The sequence below is a fragment of the Myotis daubentonii genome, chromosome 6 (assembly GCF_963259705.1).
Source record: "Myotis daubentonii chromosome 6, mMyoDau2.1, whole genome shotgun sequence".
Classification (NCBI taxonomy): Eukaryota; Metazoa; Chordata; class Mammalia; order Chiroptera; family Vespertilionidae; genus Myotis; species Myotis daubentonii.
In genome coordinates, this window is record NC_081845.1 from 21,006,309 (window position 1) to 21,023,146 (window position 16,838).

General features: G+C 41.5%; 1 protein-coding gene across 6 annotated transcripts in view; it reads left to right on the forward strand.

Moving 5' to 3' along the window:
- AKAP7 (A-kinase anchoring protein 7) overlaps positions 1–16,838 on the forward strand; it is a 108,048-nt gene that overhangs the window by 40,741 nt on the left and 50,469 nt on the right. For all 6 annotated transcript variants that reach the window (XR_009453400.1, XM_059700330.1, XM_059700336.1 and 3 more), the window contains one exon: positions 316–428. Coding sequence is in view for 5 of the 6 variants with exons in the window: in XM_059700330.1 (XP_059556313.1) it covers positions 316–428 (113 nt within the window). In the remaining variant the exon portion in view is untranslated. The remainder of the gene's footprint in view (positions 1–315; positions 429–16,838) is intronic.

Genomic DNA, 16,838 nt, shown 5'->3' on the forward strand with positions numbered 1-16,838 from the left:
TGGATAGAGCATTGGCTTATGGACTGAAGGGTCCTGGGTTTAATTTTGGTCAAGGGCATATGCCTCGGTTGCAGGCTCAATCCCCAGTAGGAGGCGTGCAGGGAGCAGCCAATCAATGATTCTCATCATTGATGTTTCTATCTCTCTCTCTCCCTCTCTCTTCCTTTCTGAAATCAATAAAAAATATTTTAAAAATCGTAGATATATAAAATAATCTTTATTATAAAATATTTTGCTATTTTTTTTACTTGCCATTTTTATAAAGAAAGCCATGTGTTACAGTAACATTTTTGTGTTTCTTTTTATTTACTTCAGAGGCTGCAAAAAGGACATTTCAAGAAAAAGGCATCTTGGCAGGAGAAAGCAGAAGTTTTAAGCCTCATTTGACCTTCATGAAATTGTCCCAAGTACCATGGCTCCGGAAGGTGGTGAGTGGCCATTTGTATTGCAAACCTTGTTTTACTGGCTACACCAGCATTAAGCATGGTCAGCAGCATGAATGACATCTGTGGTGGGTTTTGACACCCTACTTACTATTATTGCTCCTGGGTCTACTTCCCGGGGATGCTAAGTTGGCTCATGAGCCTCCATGGAGGCTGTTCTACGTGTTCCCTCCTTTGACAGCGTGGCTCTTGGCTGTATACTGTGACCAACACTCACTGCTTCTTTGTCTCTTGCCACGCCTGCTTCATCCCTCAAAGGGCCTTGAGGTAGTGCCAAGGTTTTATTTTCTGCTTTCTTTGCTAATTGTTGTTTTCAGCCTGCTGCTATCAAAGCTTCCTCCACTGACCTGCATACACTGGTGCTACTCACTGCAGCTGGGTTTTCAAGAGGACAAGCTTTTAACCCAGCCTGCAGAGCTCTTCTAAAGTTTCCAGTAGCTGTCTCCATTGAGGGCTTGGAGCAAGTGCTCCTGGGACGGGGCAAGAGGGTAACTGTGGGAAACCTTGTACTTAAAAGAACTTCTCCCTGAAGATGGTCAGCAGTGACGCAAGCCAAGGGACATGTGTCTTGACTTCCCCTGTCTCAGGGTGACTTTCTGCCTTCCCAGGCCACTCCCTCTCCTTCAGAGGTCGGGGTACTTGTTGACTTTCTTCTGGATTCATGAGCATTTCTCCTGGAATCTGAAGGGCACCCTTCATTGGTTTTCCCCTTGCGGCCTAGGGAGTTGCTCATGCACAGTAAGACATCGGCTCACCTGCTCTGATATACCAGAGTTGTGGAGGTGGCCATGCAGATTAGTATTCACTCCTGCTTTCCATGACCCTTGGCTGCAGTTAAGACTGATTTGCAGCTCTATAAATGAAGGGCATGTTTATTAGTAAGTGGATCTTTTTTTCTAAATTTGGCACATTTTGTATTTATTGTCTCTGCTCACAAAGTCTCTTTTGGTCCTTTAAAACATGTGTTTAAGTGATTGACCATCCTGTGGTTATGAGTTTTCTATAAACTATTGTAAAATTCTTCTCAAAAAGAAATCTTGCATGTTTGTTTTGTTGGTTTTTTTTTCTAACTATGCCCCACATTTAATATTAACTATATTAGGTGCCATTCTAGACTATTTTGGTAAAAATTGTTGTGTAAATAATAGATTTTGAAATTTGGAATGATAACAACTGACACAACTTATAGACTGACAGTTTACTTGTTTACTTGTTATCTTTCCTTTTTTGCTTTCAAATGGATTACCCTCTTCCCAGTGGTTTCAAACTTAATCACAGAATGACAAATCAGTGGTGAAGGTAATTAATAATCCACATTTCAAAGTGTTTCTGTCTTTACAATATTAACTTTGAAATGATAGCACCCAAGCACATTTATCAGAGGAATATTTAGACTCCTCTAGAATCTCAATTTCAATATTTCAGACTGAATTGAAATGATTCTTTGGCAGTTAATTTCATGGGATCTGCTCCTTTCCTTTACAGAAAGGAAATGGGACTTAGAAAGGTTAAGTGGCAGAAATGAGATCATATTCTCCTTAGTTGCAGAGCCCTGTGTAGAATTCATCTTATCTCATTCTCAGTCTCATTTTCGTCCCTCCCACTGGCCAAATTAATTTATATATGTGAGGAGCAATCTGGTCCAAATCATATTAATTTAACAGATCTTTATTGAGGGCTTACTATCTGCCAGATACTGGGTACTGGGCTGAGTTATGATCAAAATAGAAGCAGTCCTTGCTTATGTGGTATATAAACTCTAAATCAGGTTGGATTTTGTTTAGGTTAGAATGCTTAATCTTTAGAAAATAAAGTATGTATGACCTTACTGTTTTTTTTCAGAAAGCCAAATAAGAATATTTTCTTCTAATCTATGAAATGATTCCTTTCCAGTTACTGCTATGATGTTCAGTGTTTCTGAATGCTTAAGAAAGTTCTATCTTAAACGTTGGGATTCATGAGTCACCTGGGATGCTTGGTGAAGCTGCAGATTTTCACCCTCTTACTTCAGATCGGGAGTTAGATGGACCGGGTGGGAAAAGATCAGCCAAAGAAGTTGTTTGAATATATACATAACCCATGGACATAGGCCATAGTGTGGTGAAGGCCTGGGGCGGGGTGTGTGTGTGTGTGTGTGTGTGTGTGCGTGCGTGTGCGTGTGTGTGTGCGCAGGCTAGAAGGGGTCAGTGGGAATGAAAAGGGGGCATCTGCAATACTTTCAACAATAAAGATAAATAAAATAAAAAAAGACCTTGACTTTTGATGTTTACTAAGTGCCATGGGTGATTCTGATCCAGAGGATCTGTGTGTAATACAATAAGTCCTCACTGAATGTCGGCAATAGGTTCTTGGAACTTCGGCGAAACGAGGTGTCATGAAACCAGTTTTACCCTAACTGGTATAAACAAGAGTTAAGTTCCTGTGGCATCTCATGGACATTATTCCAAAATGATATTATTTGAGGACATCCTGTATACTCTTGAGACTTGCAGTCTTAAATAAATGTCAAGCATTTTCTCTATGTAGCAAATCATTGGTTCCACTGTAAAAGTGAAAAGCAATATGAAAAGGTGGCATACACATAAAAGTGGACTTTTATTATGCTCTGTCATTTGCAGTGCAGATTATTTGAAAATGTGACTGTTTGGTCTTTCTTCTTAACTTTTGTGCATTTCCCACTGTCTGTTCCCATCTCTCAGCACTAATGGTCTTCTGGGATTTTATCCTGCTCTACTCATTTACAAGGGAGTGGCCATTGATAAAGTCAGTGATGGGATGTATCGCTAGTATTCAGCGTTGTTTAGGTTTAGAATGAAATGAAAGGAGAGAGAAAGTGTGTGAAAAAATAGGTTCATTTTCACTCAAATATTAGGAAGTTTGTCTCATTTCAAGTACTCTTTTCACATTGCAAGCTATTTTAGTTTTAAAAATATTAGGTGAATATATGCTCACTGTAAACAATCAAATGCAACAAACCTATAGAGTGAAAGATATAATTTTTTCCTCCTCACTGCCCTGCCATCCCCTTTCTCCGACTATAATTTTTCTCTGTAGGTTACCAATACTAGTCCATCCTCCTGACCTCTTCCTATTCACTGCAAATATATACAGGTGCTTATACATGCGTATTGGTCCTTTAAAACAGAAATAAATGTACCACTGACCCCTGAACAATACAGGCTTGTACTATGCGGATCCATTTATACACAGATTTTTTTCCAAATAATACTGTAAGTATATTTCTCTTCCTTATGATATTCTTAACGCTTTCTTTTCTTTAGCTTACTTTATTGTCAAAATACTGTATATAGTAATATAACATGCAAAATATGTGTTAATCAACTGTTGACATTATTGATAAAACTTCTGGTCAAGAGTAGGCTAATAGAAGTTAAAAGTTTTGGGGATTTCAAAGTTATATGTGGATTTTGACTGTGCAAGGTGTGGGGGGGGATAAGATAGATGATCCATTCATTATTATATACAGGAGGTATAATTATGTTGTAGTAGTACTTCATTTGATTTTTTTTCACCATCTAATGTGCCATTTTTTAATGACCTAAAAAGCCGGTATCCATGCTGATATACAAAAAAGGATTCCAAGTTGGAGCCATAATTGGTTTGTTCCTGAAGGTCAAACATCTCATTGACTTAAAAGATGTGGACAGTGTCCGGTGCAGGGATGAGTGTTCACCACCCCTGGGCTGGTCATAAAGATTAGCGTGAGAATTTCCTGGTGGTGGTCAGTGTTGGCTGCAGAAGTCCCTGGGCTTCTGGGATACTGTTCACTTGTAGGCACCTGTCATCAGACCATTCAGTAGAAGCAAGCAAAAGCCCAGTGGGTTAATCAAAAGTTCTATAGATTGTGTTCAGAATTTTGAAAATATAGAAACTCTACTTTAGTTCTCCTGATAAGGAACCACTGTTACACAAGGTATTCTGGTTACCAAGCTAGAGCATTGAGTTCTAACCCAGATTCTGGGAAACATAAGACTTTTCTTGGCAATTATATATTTTTCTAACACCAGGAGGCATTTACTTAATGTGTTGTTTTTGCATATTATTAGTTTCATAAAATGTCAGTGGGTATATCACATAAGAGTATTGAAAGTTGTGTATTTTAAAGCTGTTTTGATTATCACTGTGCTTTCAAAGTTACAGGGTTTTTTTTCATCAAATTAATGAAGCCTCAAAAATCTTATTAAATTATGTTGTCTCTGACATAGTAACAGTTATTTGTCTACTGTACTTAGAGTATATATATTTTTCACATGGTTAGTTTACTACTTGTTCAGCCCCATGCTGAACAAGTGCATTCTTTTGGGCTTATTTTTCTCATTGAGTGACCCTGTCTTTCTGTGATTTAAACGTTGCAGAAACTGGTTGCTAACACTTGGTGGCAGAAGAAGACCAGTTTCAAATGAAACAAGCGTCTTAATACAGATCTAGATTCTTTAAGAAATAAATGGGATCTTTTCAAGGAGAGATTAGGATTTTTTTTTAAAGCATAAGTTATTTTCTGTGCTTCTTAGATGTCTTTTCTGATTTATGATTCTTTCAAGTTACTAACCTTGCACTTAAATGATCACAGTTGAAGTTTATGAATTGGCACTTCCTTGTAGCAGCTTTTCAGAGTCAGACAATTAGAGAACTTTAGACTGAAAGAAATGCTTTTTTTTGTTTTGAAATTACTACTGTTGGCTACTATTGTCACGTAGAGTGGTTTGTTTTGAGTACACAATTTGATACACACAAAGCAAGGGCAGAAGGGTGGTTATTGGGCCATCTGATGTTGAGGTTGAGAGAAAGTAGGGAAGAGATTATAGGGCAGTTATCAGTAGAAATAGCAATGGGGAGTGGGAAAGGAGAGTGTCTGGATGAATCTGGATGAAAATTTTGTTCTGAAGGTACAATTAAGGGGAAAACTCAGTCCCTGAATAGTTTGGTGACTGAGTATACAGGACCAAGAGAGTAATGAAATTCTACAGTAGGGTTGGCCAAATCCCAGCTTTTTACATCCTTCACCAGCCAGGACCCTTTCCTACTACCGTTATTTACCCCATATCTCTATCAGGTAGCACATTTTCTCAGGAACTTGTTAACTGGCCTGGAATAATTTGGCTGCTCCTCACTTTCCTGGGGCTGCATGATAATGGGCCTTTTTAAACCATTTCAAAATTCAGGAGTGCTAAACTGTTCTTTCTTGAAGGAGTCTGTAATAAATTTGAAGGAGCATGAGTCTTCTTGTTTTAGCTCCATTGTTTAGCCCTGGGCAAATCTCATAACCTGTCTTAACCTATGTTTACTCATAGTGCATGTGATCTTAATGACTCTTGACTCCTGTGCTATTCTGAAATGTCTATAAGGTAAGCATTTTAACTAAATAGGCTAATTTGGCTTCACATTGAGAATTTTAATTTTTTTTATTGTTTAAAGTATTACAAATAGTAGTACATATGTCTCCTTTTTTTCCCAATTGACCTTCCCCCAGCCTCCCCTACCCCCTGGCACATGCCCTCACCCCCATCCCAGTGTCTTGTGTTCATTGGAGAATTTTTTAGACTGCAGACTGGCTTTCTTATATGCATGGAAAGAGAATGGCAAAAGGAGAAAGGGCTTTGCATACTGGTAAGATGATGGTGGCTATTTGAACCTTCTATCTCTTCTTCTGAAAACCCTACAGAGCAATACAGACATTGGGGAAAACATCACAAACTCTAGTGAAACTAGGAGACAGAGAGATCTGTAAATAGCAAATGATCAGTAAGTGTGTCCAGAAGCAACTGCAACCAGCAAAACTTGCGTGTACATTTGTTTCCCTCCCCGAGGGGGGGGGGCTCCTCAGTAAGAGGCACAGAAATGTGGCGGGAGGCCTGGAGGAGAAGAAGCTCAGGGAGCACCGCCTTCAGAAGGGGAGGGAAGAGCTCGGGTGCAGTGAAGGAGCTCAGGGCTGCTGATAGAGAGGCAGAGCAGGCAGGCTCTCACAGGGGCCCATATTGTTAAGAAGAGTCAGTCCAGCCCTGGCTGGCGAGGCTCAGTTGGTTGAGTGTCGTCCTGTGCACCAAAAGGTCACTGGTTCGCTTCCAGGTCAGGTTTTAGGTTAAGGGGCCTGGTCAGAGTGCATACAGGAGGCAGTGAATCCATGTTTCTCTCTCACATTGATGTTTCTCTTTCCCTCTCCCCCTCCTCCTCCCCCTCTCCTCCCCCTCCCCCTCTCTAAAACCAATTATCCTATCTAATAATAGACAAACATGGTAATTAACCATATGTCCGCTACGCTTCCCATTGGCTAATCAGCAGGATATGCACATTAACTGTCAACAAAGATGGCGGCCAGCAGCTATGCAGCTGAAGTGAACATGAGGCTTGCTTGCTCCAGTGATGGAGGAAGCCAAGGTTCCCCGCCTGTGGCCCAGCTCTGAGCTCCGGATGCAACAATGTTGCAATTATAGAAGCTAAACAAACCCAGATACCGATACCTGCTTTCAGCCAGCCGGGGCCTCAGAGCTTAGAGCGCCAGTGATGGCAACAGAGTTTCAATTATAGAAGCTAAACAAACCCAGATACCAGCTTTTAGCCAGTCACAACTTCAGAGCTGGAGCTGGGCCTCAGAGCTGGAGCTGGCTCTCAGCTCCAGTGACAGCTATAGAAGGTAAATAAATCCCAGAATAAAAAAGAAAAGAAAAAAGAAAGAGGCTGGGAGCTTCAGTTGCCCGCCAGCCTGAAAACAGCCCTCAGCCCCTCACCCAGACTGGCCAGGCACCCCAGTGGGGACCCCCACCCTGAAGGGGGTGTGACCAGCTGCAAACAGCCATCAGCCCGTCATCCAGGCTGGCCAGGCACCCCAGTGGGGACCCCCACCCTGAAGGGGGTGTGACCACCTGGAAACAGCCATCAGCCTGTCATCCAGGCTGGTCAGGCACCCAAGCGGGACCCCCACCCTGATCCGGGACACCCTTCAGGGCAAACCAGCCGGCCCCCACCCGTGCACCAGGCCTCTATCCTATATAGTAAAAGGGTAATATGCAAATTGACCCTAACAGCAGAACAACTGGGAATGACTGGTCACTATGACACACACTGACCACCAGGGGGCAGACGCTCAATGCAGGAGCTGCCCTCTGGTGGTCAGTGCGCTCTCACAGGGGGGAGCTCTGCTCAGCCACAAGCCAGGCTGATGGCTGCCAGTACAGCAGTGGTAGTGGGAGCCCCTCCTGCCTCCTCAGCAGCGCTAAGGATATCTGACTGCAGCTTAGGTCTGCTCCCCGCTGGCAATTGGACATCCTCTGAGGGCTGCCGGGCTGCCAGAGGGATGTCTGATTGCCATCTTAGGCCCAATACCCCGGGGAGCGGGCCTAAGCCAGCAAGTGGTCACCGCCGAGGGGTCCCAGACTGCGAAAGGGCACAGGCCGGGCTGAGGGACCCCCTCCCCCTGAGTGCACAAATTTTTGTGCACCGGGCCTCTAATATATATATATATATATGAATTAGTGATGTCAGTCCATCATGGTAGCAAAAGAGGAGCAAGCCTTGAGTAGAGAAGTCTGGAAGACTGCTCTGCCACTTTCTTAAGCCCATCCTTGAAGGAATTAAGTGAGGGGAATAGTCACCTGGGAATAAGCTGAATGGATAGGGAAATCATATGAAACACACTTTTCAACAGGTTATAACTTTCTATAACACATATCCCCACTGGCTTGTGTCTAAATTGTCCAAAGTGTGGATGGGGTGGATATGAGAGGATGGTGTCAGGTTTGGCTGGTCTCGCTTTCCTGTGGCCTTGCCCACTATGATAGCACATACCAGGTACAGCAAAAGAGAAATACACTAGTGTATATAATATTTTTCATACTATCATCCTAAAGTACAGATTCCTTGTTTCTTAAATTTTTTATAAAAAGAAATTTTTTTGCCTACCAAACCCACTGCTTATTTTATTAGCCTACAGGTGCTTCTTTAAATTTTGCAAAGATCTTTTGTGTTTAAAATCTCTAAAAGAGAACACTGTGTGAAAGTCACTGGTTGATCTGATAAATTTTTTACTGTACTTTTTAAAAGGAAATATGTAATCAAATATTCATATATTATACTGTGTCTAAATCTGTTAGAAAAACTATGTAATCCTTACAATTCTGTATTTTAAGAATATACCTGGGGAGATTTCACAATTAAATGTTTAAGTTTGAAATGCAGACAAAAGAAAGATTCCAATTGCTTGTTATACATAAAGTTATATTACATAGCCATGTGTATCATATTAAAAAAGAAAATCTTTGGATACTTTTTTCTCTCTACTTGGAGAAAAACATTTATTTTGAAACTGGTTTGAGTGGTACACCTGATTCTTTAGTCATATGTGTAATGACTGTTCCATATTCAACTATTGTTTTTTTTTTTCTACAAAACCCTCTTTTATCTAATATGTTACCCAGGGAATGTTTCTAACCAAATCGAATGAAAGGCTTGTATCATTGAGCACCTTTCCTCCTTGTACCATTTCCTAACCTATAGCACGCTTAATGTAAATCTTAGTGTTATTTCTCTCCTACTCCCTCACTCAGTTCTGGCGACATTTCCTTGTTGGGACACCTTCCTTTGTTAGGTACGGGCTTCTGTCCAAAGTGGTGTGTAGGGAAAATGCCTGGGGAGTTGAAAGAGGGTGAATTAGGTGAGGTGAGGTGTTCTGTTAAGATGGGGGTTGGGAGGGAGAGGAGAGAAGAATGTTGGGAGGAGAGTCAAGGAATTTGTTAATGAGAAAGTGGGAAATGAAGCAAGTACTAAATGCATAGGAGCAGTATGAGCTATAAAAACTCTCTAGGAGTCTAAGTCTTTCTTGCTTAACATTACAAGACTGCAATTAGTGATGTCTATGAATGAATTTAAAATATTTTGCCAATGTACAGTCCCTTCCACACTGTCTAGGTGTTCAACTCTTTTTTTGGGATTATATCTGAAACTGTAGTTTTGTCTGTAAATAATCTGACCAATTTAGGTACATGGTTCCACATTTTTTACCTTGAGGATATAAAAGCAGAATACATTCAACCACAATATAAATATGTTGCGGTATAGAGGTTAGTGTTATGGAACAAGTTTAAATTACTTTTTAAGATTTTTCTATGAACTCATTTCTGAATGATCTTCTCTACAGAACAGCTTCATTGTCCTATTTCATTGTTGAGATCCCAAGAATGTTTTACACCAATGGTTTTATGGCATTTCTTAATGTTGGGAAATATTGGTTTAAGAGGGAAGCTACTGCATCGAAGGAGGAAAACATCTTCGATTAAGTTGTAAGTGTATAAGATCCAGAGACATAGAAGCATGGAATAGACTGACAAATCTCAGAGGGAAGGTGGGGGGTGTAGGGTGGAAAGAGATTAACCAAATAATTTATATGCATATTTGCATAACCCATGGACACAGACAATAGTGTGGTGAAGGCCTGGTGGGGGGTGAGTGTGGAATGGAGGGGGGGCCAATGGGGAAAAATAGGACATCTGTAATACTTTCAACAATAAAGATAATTTTTTTTAAAGTAGCTGTTTTTTATACTTAAAAAAGTTGTGAGTATAGCCCTAGCCGGTTTCGCTCAGTGGATAGAGCATCAACCTATGGACTGAAGGGTCCCAGGTTTGATTCCAGTCAAGGGCACATACCTAGGTTGCAGGCTCCATCCCTGGCCCTAGTCAGGGTGCATGCAGGAGGCAACCAATTGATGTGTCTCACTCATCATTGATGTTTCTATCTCTCTCTCCCTCTCTGACATCAATAAATATGTGTGTGTATATTTATATATGTGTGTGTGTGTATCCTATCTAATAATAGACAAACATGGTAATTGACCGTACCTTTGCTACACCCCATTGGCTAATCAGTGTGATATGCAAAGTAACTTCCAACAAAGATAACGGCTAATTTGCATACTGCAGGCAGGGTGGGCCAGCACGAGCCACCATCAGGGACCCCGTGTGCCGCCTAAGCCCTGCCCCCTGCCGGGACCCCTGTGTGTGGCCCTGGGCGGGCGGGTCCCCTGTCTGCAGCCCTGGGCGGAGGGGCTTGGTGGTGCGAACAGGCTGCCTAAGCCCCACCCCCAGCTGGGACCCCTGTGTGCAGCCCTGGGCAGGCGGGACCCTCGTCTGTGGCCCTGGGCGGAGGGGCTTGGTGGCGTGGTTGGCCTGAGGAAGCCCTATTCTTGCAGGAATCCTCCTGCAACGGGCTTCTAGTATATATATGAAGTTGTAAGTGTATAGATCATATTTGGTGAGGAATTTTGAGGTGGGGGATATTTTGTGTTTATAGAACACATATTCTTTAGTTTACACAATTAAATGTTAAGTTGGTGAGTTTAGGAGAATATGTCATTATTTGTTCCAAAGAACAAAATATTAGGAAAGCAGATGTGATAGGGAGGAGTAGGCTGCAGCTTGTTTACATTTGAGTGACCACAAGACTGTGGTGAGCCAAGAATACAGCTGGAGTTTGATCAAGGGGAGTTGAGAGCCCAGTTGAGATTGAGCTCTATGAAAGCATTCTGGGATGCCTTGTTAGGAGACTCCTCTTTCATCTCATCGTGATGAGAAAAGCCACATGCAAACATAATAGCTTACATAGCCAAACAGCATGTGATCTGCCATGCTGCACCTGAGAAGGCTTGACAGGGGATTGAGAAGAGTTTTGCTAGGTAGACAATGAGCGTCTATGGGAACAGCTTGTGCTGTAAATGAAGGTGTAGTGTTCAGTGAGCTTGCAGCCTGGAGGACTTCTTGGGTACCATCGACCTCTTATCTCTCTGGTTCACATGTTGTTAGTCAGTATAAATGAGCTAAATGTTTTTGAGCCGAAGCCATGTTCTTCCTCGGTTCTGTTTGATGGAAAAAAGCTCCAGGTCCAGGAAGCAAGACAGCGCCGTTGGTTGGTGGCTTTTGTGAGGTGGTCTGGCTAGTAGAAGTTGCATATCACCTGCCCTCTGCTTTCCTTTCCACTTGATGCCATCAAGGAGCACCAGCTCCTCTCAGCCTGTGAGTATAGGTAGAAGGAGGTGTCAACAGTAGGTTTAAAACATGCTTCTGAAACCGGACACAGAACAGGTCCGGGCTGCCCGTCACTACTTGAGCCAAATGAAGCAGAGACAAGGCTGAATCATATATGAGTGTTTATTCCAATAATGCTGGCATTATGGGAGAGCAGCAGGTCACCCTGTAAATTCTGCTTTAACCTCCCCTGCTATACAGCTGATTATGGTATATATGGATGAGGAAGAAAGGATACATGCAAAGGGAGGTGGGCAGGATAAGCACTGCAGGGTCCAGGGTCTGTGTGTCTCCTTCTAAGACCTTGAAGTCTGATAACAAGGTAGTTAATTTTCTATGATGTTAAAAACAGTTCTACCCCTTCTGGAGGGGATCAGGGTCCAGGCACAGCAACCAAATCACAGCGTCTCCTGTCCTCTGTCTGTTCTCACAATGCATTTTCTTTTCTGAGTAACAGACCCATCTGGGCTCTGAGGCATCTATTATCTGTTTATAGCCCTAATTTCTCTTTGCAATACATCCTCCGGTTTCCCAGGGTCTGTAAGAAAACCTCTTATCTATAGTTAGTAAGGTGAACAATCATTAACAAGAGTGGTCCTATTCTTATAGTATGCCCTTCCTCCTTACATTTCTACCTATTATTTTCTGAAAGATGTAATATTGTAAATGTTAGATATGATGCTAGGATAAAGAGTTTCCACTTTTTCTTTCCCCAAAACTTCAAGCACAAACAAGGCAGTAGGGCTGAAAGCAAGTTGAAAATAGAGAGACTAAGAAGATGGAAACAGCTGGTTTAGAAAGCATGGAGAGTCTCTGCCAGTATTTTACTTCATTATTTGTGTACTAGAGGCCCAGTGCATGAATTTGTGCAACAATGGGGTACCTCAGCCTGGCCTGTGGGATCGGGATGAAACCAACTCTTCAACATTTCCCGAGGGGTCCCAGATTGCGAGAGGGCGCAGGCCAGACCAAGGGACCCCACTGGTGCACGATCGGGGTCAGGGAGGGACACGGGAGGTTGGCCAGCTGGGGAGGGACTTCAGGAGGGCTCCAGGGCGTGTCTGGGCCATTTCTCAGTCCTGATCAGCTGGACCCCAGTAGCAAGCTAATCTACTGGTCGGAATGTCTGCCCCCTGGTGGTCAGTGCATATCATAGTGAGTGGTTGAGTGGCCTTAGCATATCATTAGCATATTATACTTTGATTGGTTGAACAGATAACCGGTTGACTGGACACTTAGCATATTAGGCTTTTGTTATATAGGATTAGAAGTATAAGAGATCTTTTTATAGGATGGATTATTTGGATAATTTTTTCTATGTTTAAGTAGCATCTATGAATTAATTCTCATCTTCCTCTATTAAATTCATTTACCATGAACATGTAATTATCACTTGATTTATTAATATTAATGACAGCTCCCAAAGTAATTTTTTTAATGAGTTTTAGAAATATGATAATGTATGTGATTATATCTTAAATATGATTAATTTTCTTAGAATTCTAATATTTTAAAGTAAATAATGAAAAGCTTGAATACTGTCATTTTAATCTTGTCAATTTATCTGTGTTCTCTACTTATTCTGAATCGGAATCCAAACTCTACCTCTTACTCATTGTGTGTCCTTTGGTAAGTGACCTAATTTCTCTCTCCTTCAATTTCTGGGGGACATAATGGTACCAGTCTCATAGGATTATTGTGATTAAATTATGTAGTTAATAAAAGTCCTTAGAGTAGTGTCTGTTCATTGTAAATGTTACATATTTTCTATTATTGTTGTTATACAGGTGACTGAAAGCCTTATTTATTTTTTCCAGATTGGGTTAAAGCCAAAGTACTATTGTCTTGTCAATTTTCATCACTCCTTACTTTTTTTTTTTTAATCTCTAAACTTACTGACAAGCACTAGATAGAGTGTCAGGGCCAGATGGAAATGGGCATGGTGGACCAGGGGCCAGGCAGACCCCAGCCCCATAAGCTGGCCCAGAACGGCGAGAAGGAGAGATGGGAAAACTGCAAGGCAGCCCTCATGGGCGGTGCCGGACACTGATCTGAAATCATCCCGCTATGTGGGCCCATTGGCTGGTGTGGTGAAGACACCTCTTACCATCCCTGTCAGGAGCAGGTGTGGTAGGAACTGAGCCTCGGTGGTAAGGGCCTCTGTTATCCCTACTGGGAGGCTGAGGGGACTGCAGCTGACAGGGAGGCAGTCAGGGGGTCCGAATCAGGAGGAAGATAGGAATGAAGCAGTGCAGGTAATAGCAAAAATGTAGTTACGCCAAAAGATGAAGGGTCATTAAAACATGTAAAGGAACAGCTTGGTTGGTGAACCCAGAGAGCGTGTGTGTGTGTGTGTGTGTGTGTGTGTGTGTGTGGCGGGGGAGCTGTGTGCCTGAAGAGGAAGTGGAAGCTATCCCTGAATATCCTTTTATAATAAACCAGTAATCTAGCCCTTGCTTTGTTCCCCAGAGCCAGGAGGGAATTGGCAAACACCTGCAAGTGAGCGAGAGGAAATTCTCTCATTGTCTCTGAGACAAAGTATATGTCCCTATTCAAGAGACAAAGGGGATGACTTAGAGGAATGTTACAGACAGTGTTTGTTACAGAAACATCCTAGGGTGGTAGGCACGTTGAGAATGGCTGCCTAGTTCACAACAACCCTTTTAACTGCTCCCCTCCCTAACGAGGGTATGCTGATAGGAGCTACTTCTGAAGTACACGGTCATGTCATCCAGGATAGATATTCAGCTGCTACCAGGACAGTTGCGTTAGTGGTTAAAATAATTGAAAATCTGTACCTGATGGTTAGCAGCCACTGCACTGAGCCCCTGAGTGCCCCTGTCCTAGACCTCTCAGGGCCCAGCAGGTGAAGGAGGTTAACTCCAGGCCCTGCAAGGGGCTGCAGGGTCCCTCCCACTACAGCTGATTGCTGGGCTCTTGCCCACAGTTGATAAAAAGTGTCTCTATCACCCTGGTCCCAATCCCTTTCCTATCGTTCGTTAAATCATGGATGGACATCAGAGTAGAGCTAGACCTTTAGGTGTTCTCTCCTAGGAGCTGGAATCAGAGAAACAGTCATTCTCTCTGAAAAAATCTGGAGCAAGTAAATCAAAAGCCTGTAGAAGAGCCTCTTAACTAACAGTGGACCAGGGAGAGAAATCCCAGGCAGCAGAGAGAGAGAGAGAGAGAGAGAGAGAGAGAGAGAGAGAGAGAGAGGGCATAGAGCATTGTGAATGTGTTACAATCACCCATTCCTGAAGGGTATATGACTGCATGTTATGGACTGAATTGTGTGCCTCCCCCAACCAAATCCATAGGTTAAAACCTGCAATGTTACTTTTTTGGAGTCAGGGTCTTTACAGTTGTAATTAAGGTTAAATGAAGTCATAAGGGCAGTGTCCTCATCCAACATGTCTGGTATCAATGAGAAGTGGAAAAGACACGAGGGAAAGGCCATGTGAGCACTCAGCAAGAAGGTGGCAAAGAGAGAGGCCTCTGGAGAAAGCAAACTGGCTGGCACCTTGGTTGCAGACGTCTAGCCTCCTGAACTGTGAGAAAATAAATTTCAGTTGTTAAAAAAAAAAAAAAAAAGAATTGTAAAGTAAGATTTGCTTCAGAGAAGCCCCATGCCAATATATAATCTTATCATAACTTTGAATCACTAAAACATAAGTTTTCATTAGGAGCAGTGATCATTTAAAATGATTTTAGTTTTTAACCAATATAGGTAACCTTTTTCCACTCATGAAAACAAGTGTAAAAAAATGACCATTCCTCTTTAGCTAGCTGATGCCCCAAATGACAAGGCAGTTTGGTTTGGCTCTTAATTTACCTTCTGAATTTTGGTTTGAAGACATCATCACAGGAAATGCACACATTTCTTTTTTAGTCCCTGCATGACAGGGGCAACCTACTGGAAAACACAGTGGAGCTTTAGGCATGCCGAGCTTACCATCAGTGGGACTCATAATTGCTTTGTCTGATATGCAGCCTGATTGTATTTTCATCATGGAAGCTGTGATTATTATAAAGTCACTATAAGAAATTACCTTCTATTATATAAAAAGTCTTAACCTTCTTAATCACACTGACATGTCATCATTCCTGTGATCACAATAACTTGCTCATCGAAATTAAAGATGAATAATGGTAGTTTATCTTTCAGAACCTTAAATGAATTATTTTTACATTCAGATTGTTAACTAATGTGAATTTTCATGTTTCATGGTGCTTTACTTCCTATATTGAAAATAGAGTTGGTTGCAGAGTAATATAAGTCTGAGCCCTCTTTTGTACATATTAAATTATACACATCATTTAGCGAAGCATAAATGATACGGTGAGTGCTTTCTGAGCGAATGATTTCCATTACTTGTCAGATGCAGCCATTAGATGATTCTAAAAATACTCATCATGCTCTCAATGGCATTTTTCCTGTATTGGCTGTTCGGGTGCCAAGTTATCATCAACAGTGAGGTTCCTTGGGGCTTCATGGTACATTGTATCAAAGGTTATCAACTGCTTTGAATATCACTGATAATTTTCCCTAAACTGTGACTAAAACTAGGCTAAAGAGAAATAAAACTTCAGTCATTTCTAATGATTAATTAAGAAAGTCTTGAAAAGCATTTTTGTTTGATGTTTCTTACCACTAGTTTATTGTTTCAAAGTCTAATATCCTGTATTTAACTTCCAATTTTCTCTTTTAATGTTATGTTGTATAATTGATATGTCAGTTACATTGGGTACAATTATAAGTGTGAAAAACATATCTTGTCCATGTTAGGTCCAAGGCAAAATAATTTTCAAACAGACTACCAGGCATTCATTCAATAAGCATCTTCAGAATTCCAGGGTTGAAGCACTCTTAGTACGGTTTCATTGAAAATACCCTACATATTGTTTCTCTACATTCGAAATAACCCTGACTCTCTTAGCCTTTGTGTAAGTCAAATTTTCCTACCTTTAACCATTTTTGTGATTTTCTTTGAGTTCTAACATGCACCTCAATCGATCTTTAAATGACAGGTGCCTTGAAAAGGGTCTGGCCTATGAAGAAGGGAAGCAGAGGATAATTTGGGGGCTGAAAACCTGCCATCACCCACCTTTTGAGTTTTAAAATATAACCTTGCAGGGTGATGTTTTGGGGACTATTTTGGCAACCCAACGATCTATTCAGAAAATAGGAGACTTCTTACCCTTATTCTAAATGACATCCAATTTTGATGCACTCATTTATATTCTTAGAATGCTAGTCCTTTCTTTTATTATGAAAGAGAAATACCACCTGCTACAGCTGGATGGCGAGACTAATTCAGATAGATTTTACTAGAAAAGAAATATATTGACATGGGACAAAGAG